The sequence below is a fragment of the Ammospiza nelsoni genome, chromosome 20, assembly GCF_027579445.1.
Source record: "Ammospiza nelsoni isolate bAmmNel1 chromosome 20, bAmmNel1.pri, whole genome shotgun sequence".
Taxonomy (NCBI): Eukaryota; Metazoa; Chordata; class Aves; order Passeriformes; family Passerellidae; genus Ammospiza; species Ammospiza nelsoni.
The window spans coordinates 10,042,635-10,056,600 of NC_080652.1; the positions used below are offsets into that span (position 1 = coordinate 10,042,635).

General features: G+C 48.8%; 1 protein-coding gene across 1 annotated transcript; it reads right to left on the reverse strand.

Annotated features, from left to right (window-relative positions):
• Window positions 1-1,488: 1,488 nt before the first annotated feature.
• Window positions 1,489-12,724, reverse strand: TRAF1 (TNF receptor associated factor 1). The gene is made up of 11 exons (XM_059486538.1): window positions 12,594-12,724; window positions 11,057-11,276; window positions 10,353-10,437; window positions 8,876-8,974; window positions 7,817-7,978; window positions 5,552-5,623; window positions 4,906-4,971; window positions 4,301-4,705; window positions 3,658-3,835; window positions 2,961-3,109; window positions 1,489-1,909 (listed from the first exon to the last, which is right to left on the reverse strand). Exons 2-11 carry the CDS (start codon window positions 11,263-11,265, stop codon window positions 1,694-1,696), a joined length of 1,641 nt encoding a protein of 546 aa, XP_059342521.1. The 5' UTR covers window positions 11,266-11,276; window positions 12,594-12,724; the 3' UTR covers window positions 1,489-1,693.
• Window positions 12,725-13,966: the final 1,242 nt, after the last annotated feature.

Sequence of the window (13,966 nt, forward strand, 5' to 3'; positions counted from 1 at the left end):
CTTCTCTCTGCTCCCAGGGTCCCAACCCCACTGGAGCCACCTGAGTGACCAACACAACCAGTTCAAGCCATCATGTGCAAGGTTAAAGTCCTTTACCTATCCTGAGCAAGGGCTTATAAACCAAAAATTTGCCTGTTTTTTTTTTTAACTTTTTTCATCTTTATTAGTCCATTAAAAAAAAAAAAAGTTCCCTCCAAACCTTGTCCTTGACCATTTCAGACCGTCTTAGCTGCAGGAGCATTTTGACTCTTTGCCAACCTGGCCATTAAACACGGAGCAAACGCTGCTGATTTGACTCCCTCAAAGTCTCCGTGATTTTTCTGCCTCGTTTGGTTTGATCCAGACAGAATCACACATGAATGATTTACTGGAGCAGAGAACTCGTGATAATCCCCCGATTCCAGCTCCTTTCAGTGCCGGCCACTTCCTCAGCGAGGCGCTTTGGTGCTGAGGGTGGGAGAGGAAAATGGGGAAGGGCCGGGCTGGGAGCGGAGCCCCGAGGCTGGAAAGGGGATCCGGGGATTGCTCCGGCTCCGAACGAGCCTCGCAGGGCTCCTGGAGCCCCTCCAGGGATGGAAATGCCCTCGGGAGAGGGGCTGGGTCCGCCGGCTGCCTGCACCCTCAGTCACAGCAGATAAGGCTGAGATCTGGCTGAGATCTGGCTGGGATCAGGCTGAGATCAGGCTGAGATCTGGCTGAGATCTGGCTGGGATCTGGCTGAGATCTGGCTGGGATCTGGCTGAGATCAGGCTGGGATCTGGCTGGGATCTGGCTGAGATCTGGCTGGGATCTGGCTGAGATCTGGCTGAGATCTGGCTGGGATCTGGCTGGGATCTGGCTGGGATCTGGCTGAGATCAGGCTGGGATCTGGCTGAGATCTGGCTGAGATCTGGCTGAGATCTGGCTGGGATCTGGCTGGGATCTGGCTGAGATCAGGCTGGGATCTGGCTGGGATCTGGCTGAGATCTGGCTGGGATCTGGCTGAGATCTGGCTGAGATCTGGCTGGGATCAGGCTGGGATCAGGCTGGGATCAGGCTGGGATCCGGCTGCTCTCTGCCAGCTGTGCCTTTGAAAGGAGGAGCCCTGGGCATCGGGTTTCGTGTCTGTTTGTTTATTTAGCATGGATTTGATCCATATCCACCCTTTTTCTAACTGAGCTCTCTCCATGGGCTCTGTTGAAGAGCCTGGAAGTGCTCTCCCAGCCAGGCAGCTTTCAGGGAAATACACAATACACAGAGATGTTCTGGGCATTTCCAACAGGATCTTCCTTTCCCCAGAAAGAAGGAAAGGAAACAAAAAGGAAGGAAAGTGTAGCACAGCTCAGCTGTTTCTGTAACCTCTCCAAGCTGCTCAATTCCCTATCTGACAGTGAAAAAACCACCAAGCCTTTCTTAAGTTAGTGAGTTTTATTTAGGAAATAAATAAAATCATAAGAAAATATGAATGATTGTAATAAATACAGCACTTGTCAAAGTGATACAGAGAGGAGAAGCATGATCTGTTTAGGTAAATTACTCCAGTACTCTGTCCCTGGAAGAACATTTGAAAGGTGGAACAGAGGAAAACACACAGAATATCCAGTTCCTTCCCAAACAAACTTTGATTAATATTTGTTTACGGGGTGGGTGTTTTTGAAATGTGATGCTTTATCACAACTGATTATTTTACAGGCCAGCCACACTTGAGGAGCTGCTAATTTGTCTCTATGATGCACTTGAGGAAAAGCGTGTCCTCCCTGACGTAGGCGTGTCTGGGGGACTGCAGCTTGGCCAGGGGCAGGAACAGGGGGCAGCCACTGGCCACGTTCATCTCATTCACGGGCCTCTGGAAGGAGGCAGAAGTCAGGTCTGGGCGAAAGGCATCGATGATGTGCTCCCTGTTGTTTTGGTCAAGCAACATGAACGTCACCTGGAAAACAGAACGTGGCAGTGGGGAGTTACTGGGGTGCAAAACAAACCAAGCAGGGGCAGAAGTGCTGCAAAAGCAGCTGGTGCTCCATTGATAATTAAATACAAGCTGTAACAAAGGTTTCCAGCCTGCAAGGTCTGCTCATGTGAACTCCCAGATGAAGTTTTTAAAACTTTGCTACCCATAAAGTGAAATTAAATTAAATCAAGTAAGGAATTATTCCTTGGTAGAGAACTGCACAGTCCAAAGTCTCTCCTGACAACTTAAAAAGCCCCTGGGTTTGGTTACAGTGATTGCATTTATTCTGTTTTTGTGCTTTGGAATCAGAAGAAACAGCTCAACTGCCCATGCACAAATATGTAAAAGACAAAACTTATATATCCCCACCTCGTTACTCCTTTTATTTACTCACTGTTCTATACCTTGAAATACGAAAGATCTGTAACAATCTTTTAATACAGTGAGTATTGGGAACTTTGATTTCTATTTTTTGGCTGTTAACTGGCAGTAAAACTATTTATAGGAAAGGTTTACAGAATTATTACCCCACAAAGGCAAGTGCCAGAGCACAGGTCAGGCCCTGCCATGGTTTCACTGCCTTCCTAACCATTGTTGCCATTATCAGATTTCACTTTGGGGAAAAACCAGCCCAGGATCACCTCAGACATCTGTGGCACCTCTGTAAGTGGAACTCTCACCTCACCCTTGTGATGCCTTCAGGCACCAAGCCATAATTCCCTCCTAAACTGATATTACCTGTGTTTAGCAAGGCATGTGTCTGGCTTTAGCCCAGGTGGACACAGGTTGGAATATTCCAAACACCACGTTCTGGTGGTGAAAACCCTGCCTGGCAAATCTGGAATGTCAGCAGGAGCAGCTTTCCCTGCAAGGGACTCCAGTAGGACACAAATCACTACCCAGGGCTGCAGGGCAGCTCCTCACCTTTGGAAAGGGATGTGGAAAAGCACTCAGCTCCCACAAAACTCCAGGCAAAGAGTCACCTTGTGCTGGCTTTTGGCTGGGATCAGATGGGAAAGGTTTCCCTTCTTACCTTGTGCCTGAAGGGCCACGGGAGCAAAGCGTCGTAATCTCCCTTCATGACAACGAAGAACAGGGACATGTGGGTTCCCTTCCCTGTCCCATCCCCGTTCAGGTACACCCTCAGACACACCTTGTAGCCATACTTTGCAGTGTAGAAAGCTGAAAATCAGAACTCTTCATTAGTAAGGATGGTTTTTTGGGGGGAAATAAGGCATAATGTGTGTTCTGGCATATGGGAAAAGGCAATGTGTGACGTGGTTTGCTCTCACAGAAAGGAGAGCAGACAAATCAACACCCCCTGGAGATTACAAGCAATGAAAACCTAGTGGTTGGAATCCTTTTAGTGCCTCAAACCTTGGTGAAAATGACCTGTTATTATAAATTATAAATTACACAAGGGTAATTTACCTAATCCAGTTACTGCCCCCATGGGAAGGAGCTGCAGGCACCAGCTGAGGGCTGGCAGGGATGGATCCACTGCAGGAGCTGTGCTGGGGGCCAAGGGCAGGGTGAGAGCCCAAACCAGAGCACAGCCCTCTGGAAATGCACATCCATGCCCTGCATTACAGATCTCTGCACAAACAGCAGCCCGGCTTAAGGAGCTGCTCAAAGATGCTCCTGCTGCAGAAAGGAGCAGAGTTCTGGAGAAATGGAGGGATTCTGAAGGGCTGGGGTTTGTGAACACACATCTCCATCCTGTGCTTTACCTGGGGAGTACAAACTGACTGTCCTGCCAGTCACAGAGTCCTGCAGCTTCCTGCCCACCTCAGTGATTTTCCAGAGGAAGATGCCATCGTAGGAGGCTTGCTCAGAGAACAGCAGGCTCTTGTGCAGGCTGCTCAGCCCTGCATCCTTCTGCATCAGGCACTGGTGCAGCTCTGCAATCTGAGAGGAAAAAAACAGTCCTCAGCCTGTCCCTGCTGCAGGCTTTGCTGTAGGGGTGGCTGCATCCTTCTGGAGCCCTCATGTTCTGGGAGCTCTGCTTTGATTCCTTCCTAAGTGACAGCAATATGTCAAAACATACCCAGAGATGTTGTTTGGGCCTCCAGGCAAAATGTTGCTGTGAGAGGATCAGGCAATTAAACAGCTCTGCTGCCTGCTCACAGTCTGATCATGGCAAACTAACACCCAGAGCTCTCAGGAGTATCTCACTACCTAAACGTGGATTTAGAGAACAAATATTAGAGATCCACGTTTGAAAATGTACCAAACAACAAAAAGATCCTGAATATGTGTCCACAACTGAGCCCTCCACAGCTCAGACTCCTGTTCTGGTCCCTACCCCTGATGTGTGTCAGCATTTACTGTGTACAGAACAAGCACCCAGACAATCCCTGCTGTCATCTTTACCTTCAGCTCAAGGCCCCGTATTATGTTCTGGTCCAGCTCACTCTGCCTCCTGAAGGCCAGGATTTCCAGATGGGAGCTCTCCACCTCCTTATTGAGCACTGCCACAATGTTCTCAAACACCTGCAGCTTATTTTCCAGCTCAGAAATCACCTTCTCCCTCATGAGCTGCTGCAGGACAGACTCATCCCCGGGGACAGAAGAAGCAGGGAAACAGTCCAGCTCTGGCTCTGCTGGCATCTGCAGCTCACAGATGCTTTTCCCTGCACTCCTCAGGCTCAGCTCTGGCCGTGGGGAGAAGCCCTTGGGGCACAGGGATCCCTGCAGGTGCCTCATGTGCTGCAGCAGGAGCAGCATGTGCGCTCCCACTGCGGATTTTTCGTGCTCCTGGATCTTCTCTTTGCTTCCCTGGAAGAGACAAAGCTGTCACTGCCCCCTCCATGCCATCCCAGCCACCCTTCAGCCCCTGGGAGATGGAAAGCTGCAGGGTGCAGCTGCAGCTCCATCACCTGGCAGCAGAAATGCTGGTTCTGTTTTGGGAGACGTTTCCCTGAAGGGAATGTCCAAACCAGGGTGTGGAACATCCTGAAGGGACCTGTTTCACTCACCCTAAATGCACAGCCAACTTCAGAAAAACAGCAGCCATCCTTGCTGGCTGAGGATGTAGAGTGGCTCTGTTGGGAAAAGAAGCAGAGGAAATAATCAAAACCAATTGAAGGGAATTATTTTATTTCCCTACAAACACCTAAGCCACAAATCCAGCAGCTATAAATCAGATTAATTCAAATCAAGGTAATTCCACAGCTTCCAGTGCCCAATCAGCTTTGGAAATGGATGGTAAAACAATTCAGAGTGTGGTGAGAGCAAGTGTCCTGCACACAGCCTGGCAGGGAGGTGTCCATCTCACCCCAGAATGACAAAACACAATTTAATGAGCACAGGGATCACCCAATTGCTCACAAAGATGCTGGAAATGCTCTACAGCACCTCCTGGTCAGGTGGCTCTCACTGAAGCTATGAGAGGAGACAAATATTTGCCCATTTTACAAGGTTAATTGGGAGGATAATTATTGAAGGTAATTGTGGGAGCAGGGGAGGGGAAGCAGTGAGCAGGGTTTGCTGGGATGTAAAGAGCAGCCAGAAACAACTGCTGGATCTGAAGATGCTCTCAGGTGTTTATTTAATCTGAATGAACAAGTGATAATTTTATTAACTGAAATAAAGCTGCATTGCACTCCCTCATCTTTCACCCACCTTTTCCCTTGATGCTGTTTCTGTTTGCACAGGTTTTTGTTCCTTGCATAAACTGCCTTCACATGAATGCTCCTGTCATTAAAACAAGGAAAAAATTCAGTACCTTATTTAATTATTGAAATAAAGGTCACCCTGGGATATTGGGTACAAGATTGGCAATGTGCAGGTGTTGCCAGGTTCAAGTCATGTGCACACACACAAAAATGTGCCCTCACATACATGCAGTGACAAGCAGGAGGTTACAGAGCAGGAAGCAACAATGACCAGCAGAACAGGAAATTCAAATATATACAGATATATATATATATAAATATATATATGAAGATAAACAGGTTACAGCACAGGAAACTCCAATATAAATTCAAATTAAAATATAAACTCTTCCTGCATTGACTCCATGCACTTTGCTCAATGTGCAAACCCTTCTTGCATCCTGCCATGAACACTTTGGAGGCTGGAATCCAAATTCTCCCTCATGATGTGCTGCAGAAAATGCACCACACTCCCAGGAGCTTCCTGCCTTTTCTGCCTGCAGGAAGGGTGAAATGATCCCTGCCCCTGGCTCTGTAATATCTGTATTTAACACAACTGCCAGCTCTCCCCTCTCACTCTGCACAGGGGTGGTTTTCATCCTCACAGGCTCCTCTGCACAGCAGTTCTGAGGTTTCCCTTTCAGTTCTCAGAAATGCAGCCACGGGGTTTTCTCACTCATTTTTGAACTCTTTTTATCTTGTCAGCGATCGTATTCATTTCTGCTCTTTTACTCCTCCAGCTCACCAATTTCTTGAGGGGGAGTGGGACTCTCCTTCAGAGGAGAGAATTTTATTTAAAAATAGAGCAATACAAAAAAATCACCAGACCTTAAACTGAGTGAATAAAACGAAGAGAGCAAGAGCAGCACCCAGAATTTACTATTTTCTCGCAGAGGGCTGTGGACACGTGGAATACCCATAAACAATCACAATTGTGAACTCGGTGCAAATTCATTAGAGCAGATAATGGATTCTACACGTACTAAAGGAGGCCGAGAAAAAGCCCCACCTCAAGGCCAACCCCCTGCTCGGTTACCAAGGTTTCCCAACCCAAATATCAAAGAGGTGGCGGCTGAGTGGGAGGAAAGGAGCTCTGGGCAGAGGAGGAGCCGGGCTCAGGCTGCCCTGCAGCCCCAGCAAGGCTGGCAGCAATTCCTGGTGCCACCTCCTGGCGCTCTCACATCTGGGTTCAGCACAGGCAGGATGAGCCTGCTCTGGGTTCTCCTCTCTCTGCACGTCACTGAGGGATGAGCAATGCACGTTTGGGTTTCTTTTTTCTACCTTGTTGAGGTTGGGATTGAAGGCACTTGTTCCTCTGTTGGACTTGTTTTCTACCCTGAGATATCCCACACGTTAATCCAGCTCCACACCTGGAATCCCAGTGCTATCAACCCATTTTGGAAGCCTTCTCCATGGCCTCAGGTCAAATACAGAATTTTCTTGGGGGTCTGTGCCCTTCAGCACAGAAAGTATAAAATTCTCAGCAGCCAGGACTGCCCAAGAAGCAGATTTTAGCAGAGCAGCCCATTCCTACCCCAGGAGCACTCATATTCCTTATAAATCTCTCAGCTCAGTATTTGAAAGGCACCAATTTGTGACACTTTGGACACACAGAACTATTTACATCTCTGAAATATTCACAGCCCTCCTCTCCTGTGGGTCTTTAATCACCGTGTCCACCTGCAAGGCTGGCAATTATCCTCTTGGGATCATTTGGAGGGAACAATATTCATTGTTTTGAGCAAATAACATAAAAAAATATAAAGCAAATATGTTTGAATGGGCACTGAGATATTTGTGGCAGATTCAGGGTGAAGTCTTCCTGGTCTGTGGACACTGTTGATAATTTGGAGATTTGTACCTGGTCAGATCTAATAGAAATAATATCTGACAGAATCCTGCCCGACACATCTGTGGGTAGTTTTGGTCTGAACAAACTTCAGCCACTTTCAAGATCCCCTCCTGCTGCTGTCTGTGCTTTTCTGGTTTTCTCTTGCCTCACACCAGGACTAATTTTGAGGCAGGAGCTGAAACCAGGGGAGCACCAGGGCCCTTTGTCACATCACCAGCACATTATCACATCCATTTTCCCCCAACACTCCTGTGGGAAAATAATCAAACTCAGGAAAATTAAATATTCCCCGAGTGCAACGAAATCAGGATGGGAAAATGGCACCAGAGATCATTGAAAGCATCAATAAAAAGCCTTTATTTGAGAGAGAAATGTTCTTACCTGGCACTCAGAGCTGGCCAGGCTGCAGTGGCACTGCTGACACACTGTCACATTATTGACACATCCATTTTCCAAGTGATCTGCCAGCTTCCTCCTCATCACCACGTGCCCACAGCCAGTGTGACAGGGGATCAGAGCATATTCACATAAACTCTGATGCTCCTGCAAGTACAAAGTTATAAAGCAACATGTGAAGTGCTCATTCACATTTATCTATAAATAGATATTCACATTTATCTATAAATAGTCTCTGTTCTGGCAGCCCAGGGCTCTGATCTGCATTTCTTCTAAGCTTGGGTAAAGTCCCACCCCACAAAGTTACTGAGATTACTGGTGAAAAATTCACCAGCTTCACTGGGGCTTTTTTTGTTAATTATTAATTTTGAAAAAAATCTCAAAACCAAAACCAAAACCAAACAACATTTGGTAAATTCAAACATGAGGCCTCCCTTAAAAAGACCCTTAGGGCTTTTGCTTAAAAACAACACGATCCTGGCCCCAGCTCTCTCCCTTGTATTCATTACTCAGATTTGCCAAATCTTGCCCATTTAAATATTTTAACTGAGGCATTTGAGATCAGTCTGAAAAGAATGGTGAATACAATCAATACATTGACAGAGGAGGGTATTATTTCTCCAATAAAACATCCCAAGGACATTGCCTGAACAGTGTCCTGGAGACTGAGCTGCTCTGCCCCTTGTAGCAGCCTTGCATTTAAATAATAAGGAAACCACTGGATAAAATATCAAGCTGATGTAAGTTTGTGCAATGTGAGTTTCATTCAGAATGTTCTGGATTTGGCCAAAGCCCCGCTAAAGTTGATCACAGAAGCACAGAATGATTTGGGTTGGAAGAAACCTTAGAAATCAGCGAGTCCCAACCCCCTGCCAGGGGCAGGGATAGATTAATGGCACATTTTTAGACAAAAACATTGGTATGAATCACAATAGTGACACTGATTCGAATTAATTGCATTAATTTGTGTCTGCTGATACCCCGGTTTCATTGCCTCTCTGTCCCCACCCCATGTAAATCTGAATAAACTCTCTTTGAACATACCTCAAAATCCTTCATGACACCAGACCAGCTGCACCCAGGGGTCACACAGCGGACTCTGAGCTCAGAAATCTCTTTATTAATGGCAGCATCACCAAAAGCCTGGAAAGAAAAAAAAAGTAATAAAAAACATTGGTCAGAAAGCACTTTTGGATGCATCCTTGGAATAGAAACAGGGTGCTAGAAACCCACACCTTGATAAATCTTTAATTTTTTAAAATTTAACTGTACTACATAAGACTCTGTGACCTGGCAAGTTAATCTTAGTGCAGTAGAAGCCCAAATAATTATGAAATAATTTATTTCTTAGCGCTCAAAAATAATTTATTTGACACGATATTAATTTCCCGAAAATGAGCCCAACTACAGCTCTTAGTTTGCATTTCTTTTCACAGGAGCCCGAAATATTTCACATGCAGCGATGTGCTGACAGGACCCTGCCTGTGGGGTCCCTTAATGAATGCATTTCATTATCGGGGTCATTAACACCTCCTAAACGTGCTGCAGTGAGCGCTTGAGAGTCTGCACCGAGAGCACGGCTCAGATCTGGGCTGCTTCCATTTAGCAGCGTGCTAAAAAATCTGAACCAGATGGGAGAGAGGCTTGTTCTTTGCACTACATGGATTTTTGTTATTCTAACACGAGGAACTGTAGAATTGTTATGTAATGATGAAATACTGCTCACTTTAATATTACACCTTGCACTAAAATAGGGGTCCTGGCACAAGAGGAAGCCCCGCCACAGTTAAAGGCATCGGTCATTGGGAAATTCATTCCAGAACTGAGGATTTCGGGTTTTTTCTGGGATGTCACCAAGTTCAGCATCAGCAGATCCATTATTTTTGCTGCTTTCTAAACTTTGGCTTTTATGCCACTTCCAGCGGCCTGTTTGTTTTCATTTCTCCCCCAAAAACGTAGGCAAATTATGTGTCTGTTGATATCCCCGCATGTAATGAGAGAGGAGGGGAAAGGACAGGCTGGGACTGGGCCTTAGGGCCCACTTTGCACAGCAATCTGCCAGGAAAATCACACAAGAAGAGATCTGCACCATTAAATTACAGATGAAACATTGGCCAGGGCATAGTTTGTATCAATTATTATGTTCAGCTTCATGTTTGAGGGGTACAAGAAACCATGAGGTTGGAAAATCCATTAAAACACTTCCTGAGGATAATAAGTAACAGTTAAGACATATTATTACAAGTAGGAAAGCACCACTTACTTTGAGACAATAAAAAGTTAATCATATGGAAGAGTTTGGGATTTTACATTGCAAAACCTGGATTTGGGAAGTCCTGAGGCTGCCATTACACTTTTTAAAATCAAAAACTCTGGGAAATCCAAGTTATTGAAGCTAAAGTTAAAATGTGTAACTATCAGCTGCTCTTGCATTTTAGATTATTCCCTTCTGAACTCCAGTGCAATGATGACTGCAGAGAATGGTTATTGATGAATTAATGATCTGTGAACTACAACTTACCCTGTCTTCTGCCAATAGGCTTTCCTCACCTAAAGTGTTAGGATCTTCCTCTTTACATTTCTGGCAAATTGCATTTTTATTGTTTCTGGTAAAAAGAAAGAAAAATTAAATACCAATCCATTAGTGTACTGCAGTTTAGGAAGTCTCTGTATAGGCACTGCCACAAATAAACCCATGAAAATTGTGATTTCCACTCAGAATTCATAGTCCTTGTTCACTAAAGGCCAATTCTTGAACACACTGATGTTTAAGAAAGTTTTGCTCTTCTGTTGTTCAAGATCAGGACTATGCCCATTAATCTTATCTGTATTGCAGGAAAATAAGGGCAGCCTGAACCATAAATGGGAATAAAGATGGAATGCTATTTATCCCATGAATGATTCAAAAACTCCAAGTAGGAAAGAGAATGTGAAAACTGAAATCTTTTAAAACACAGAAAACACCCATTTTGCCCAGACAGATACAGACATATATGACATTATGTTCACCAAAACTCCATAACATCCCTTATCAAAGAGCTGTGAAGTGCCAAGGAAGGATTAAGTCAGCCTTTAAGGTTAAATCAGAATTATTTTATCACAGACAGAAAAGCTCCATCAGGCCCCATGGCAGAACAAGGAGGAGGCAGGGAATATCCTGCATCCCCATGGAAAATCCTGGCAGCAGGGAATGCCAGGGAGCCCCTGGCACAGCCCAGCACCTACCTGACAATCCAGGTGAGGCAGGCAGAGCAGTACCTGTGCCCACACAGCGTCTGCAGGGCTTTCTTCAGGATGTTGTGGCAGTTGCTGCACAGGAACTTCTGCCCAGGCACGTCCTCACAGATGCTGGTGGGGTACCCAAAGGGGAACTCGTTCTCATCAGGGGCAGAGCTGGGAGGGTCCTGCAGGCTCCTGGGGCTGCTCTCAGCCATCTCAGCGAGCTCTGGATGAGAGGAGAGACAATCCAGGTGCTCAAACACTCACTGGGATGTGGGAGGATGCAGCAGAGCCCCAGATCTGAGCAGCAACCTCGCTGTGCTCGGCTGGCTCTGCAGTGACAGGCGCGACCAAATGTCACAGAGGGGTTTGACCTGCCACCAGCAGGAAATTACACCTTTAAAATTTCCCTCAAACACAACACAAAAATAGACCTAAAAGTGTCCTAAAAAGGGTGGGCTGGGGTTTTCTTTCAAGAGTTTTTAGCTTGTAGAAGGATGAGCTCCAGTCCCGTCAGTCCTCATCACACAGGATTGTTTCTGCAGAGTAAATCCCCAACCACATAAATTCTCAAAATTCGTGATTTCACTTCATACACACAGAAACTGAGCAGCTGGTGTGTTGACAGTGACTTTCCCGAAGTCATAAGACTTGTGGTGAAATGACAAAGGAAATCCCAAGGCCACAAGCCCTTGATGCTGTGCTCTGGCCAGGCCCACCTGGAGCCACATGTGCCAAGGTGTTGTGCACATTCAGGTCAGTTTGGTTGCTGTGCAGTGGGATATTTTTGGAAATGCAGCCAAAATCGATTCTGGTGTTTCTTGGAAAGTCCAAGGAAGGTTTTCACCCATGGAACTGGCGCAGTTTGATTATAATAATCCCTTCATTAAGGCTTTTTTTCACCCCATGACAACACTGACACACCTTACCCTGTTTCAGTATTACCAGCAGTCACACTGACTGAGAAATCTGAACATGAATGACTGCAGGCTGCCGTGGGCAGGCCGGGCTGGCGCTAAGACCGCCGCGATGTGAGCAGGGCACAGCACGGGCTGGAGGCTCCGTGTGGGAGCCAGCAGCGTTTCCCATGGCCTGGCTCGGCCAATTCCCTCCGCAGCATCGGAGCGGGAGCTCGGCAGTGCCCGCAGGGGCTGCCAGAGCCCTGGGCTAGAGCCGGCAGCACAAACGCCACGGAACCGACGGGGTCCGGGGGGGTGCCGGGGCACGGAGCGCTGCGGCCCGGGGTCCCTCAGCCCACCCCGGCTCTGGGGACGGAGAGCGGCCGGGAGCCCCGGCCAGCCCCGCTGCCCTCCGGGCATTCCTGGGGCGCGGTTCGGGCACCGGGCCCGTGTGTGCGGGGGCTGCGGGCGGTTCTCCGCAGCGGGGCCCGCTCCCTTCCATCCCTCACGCCGCTTCCATCCCTCCCATTCCTCTCCATCCCTCACGCTCCCCTCCGTCCCTCCCGCTCCTCTCCGTCCCTCCCGCTGCTCTCCATTCCTCCCGCTCCTCTCCATCCCTCCCTGCATCCCCGCCTCTCCCGTACCTGAGCCCGCCGGGCCCTGGCTGGCGCTCACCGCGGGTACCGGGGCCGCTCACCGCGGGTACACCGCGGCTACCGGGGCTCTCACCGCGGCTACCGGAGCTCTCACCGCGGGTACCGGAGCTCTCACCGCGGGTACCGGGGCGGCTCACCGCGGGCACCGGGGCCGCTCACCGCGGTACCGGGGCGGCTCACCGCGGGCACCGGGGCCGCTCACCGCGGTACCGGAGCTGGGCTGGCTGTCGGCGATGCTGCCTCGCTCCGGCCGGGAGGAGCGGGGAGCCCGAGCCGCGCCCCGGGGCCGGCGGGATCGGGGCTTCCCCTGCTCGGGGCAGCGGCGCCGTGCCGGCCGCGGGCACGGGGAACTGCCCGGGGAAAGGCCCCGCCGGGCGAATTCCCCCGGGCTGCCGAAATGGACAATGTGGCGGCCGGTTCCTGCAAGCGGAGCGGTGCCGGGTGTGCCATGGTGCCCTGCAAGCCCTGCCTGCCCCGACATCCCCGCACGGGGCAGCCCCGGCCCGGTCCGGGAGCCCCGGGCCTCCGCAGCCTCCGGGAAACCTCGGCGGGGCGGCCCCGCTGGGCCTCAGCCTCCAACGCAGCCCGGGGCGGCACGGCCAGGAAACACAGGAGCTCAGCAATGCCTGCAAAGCCTTCTTAGAGCGCAGGGAAGATGCTACACAGCAAAGTTTCATTATCAGCAGGAGGTTCTCCTCACCCCCGACACGGCCTGCCACCCTCTCTAGTTCTGACAGAGGATTCAGTCAGAAAAAGAGTTGTACATGCAAATCTGTGCACTGTTCCTTGTGGGGAATATCCCTGGGGTGAGGCCCTGTTCAGCACTGACAATGAAAAGCAGAGGTGTTTCCCTGGGTGCTCACTGCCCTGGCAGGAACAGGAGCACCAGTGCAGGGTCTGTGGGTGTGTGGCTGCTGAGGGATTCCTCACACAGCGTTTGCCCGAGTCTGGCACCTTCCCTGCTGGGGGAGCACAGACAGACACAACAGACACCTCAGCTCCACTCCCCTCCTCTCTGGGCTCATCTGATGGAGATCTGTAGTTCAGATCAGCAGGGCTGGGTGTTAACTCAAAGCTAGGAGGAAAGTGTGACACAGCCCCAGTGAGGCCTTGGCCTGACACATTTGGCTTTGTTTGGGTTGTTAAAATTCATCCTAAGTTAATTTCGCCTGAGCAGTTTCTGCCAGGATGTGAGTTAAAAGCTCTTTCAGAAACGTAAAGATTTCTGGATGTGGTTTTTCAAACTCTGGGGATACAAAGAGGTGAAAGATGTTAATTTTAGAGTGATCACGGGGTCAGATTCAGGGATGAAGTGGCAGCTCCACCTCTTCCCTGTGCCCTTACCTCACTCCTCTCCTCTG

Excerpts from the sequence above, each read along its gene's own strand:
- TRAF1 (XM_059486538.1), bottom strand. The coding sequence starts at position 11,265 with ATGGCTGAGAGCAGCCCCAGGAGCCTGCAGGACCCTCCCAGCTCTGCC. Across the intron at positions 4,972-5,551 it reads AAACAGCATCAAGGGAAAAG|AGCCACTCTACATCCTCAGC; the intron begins GTGGGTGAAAGA and ends TTTTCCCAACAG. Across the intron at positions 4,706-4,905 it reads AAGTTGGCTGTGCATTTAGG|GGAAGCAAAGAGAAGATCCA; the intron begins GTGAGTGAAACA and ends TGTCTCTTCCAG.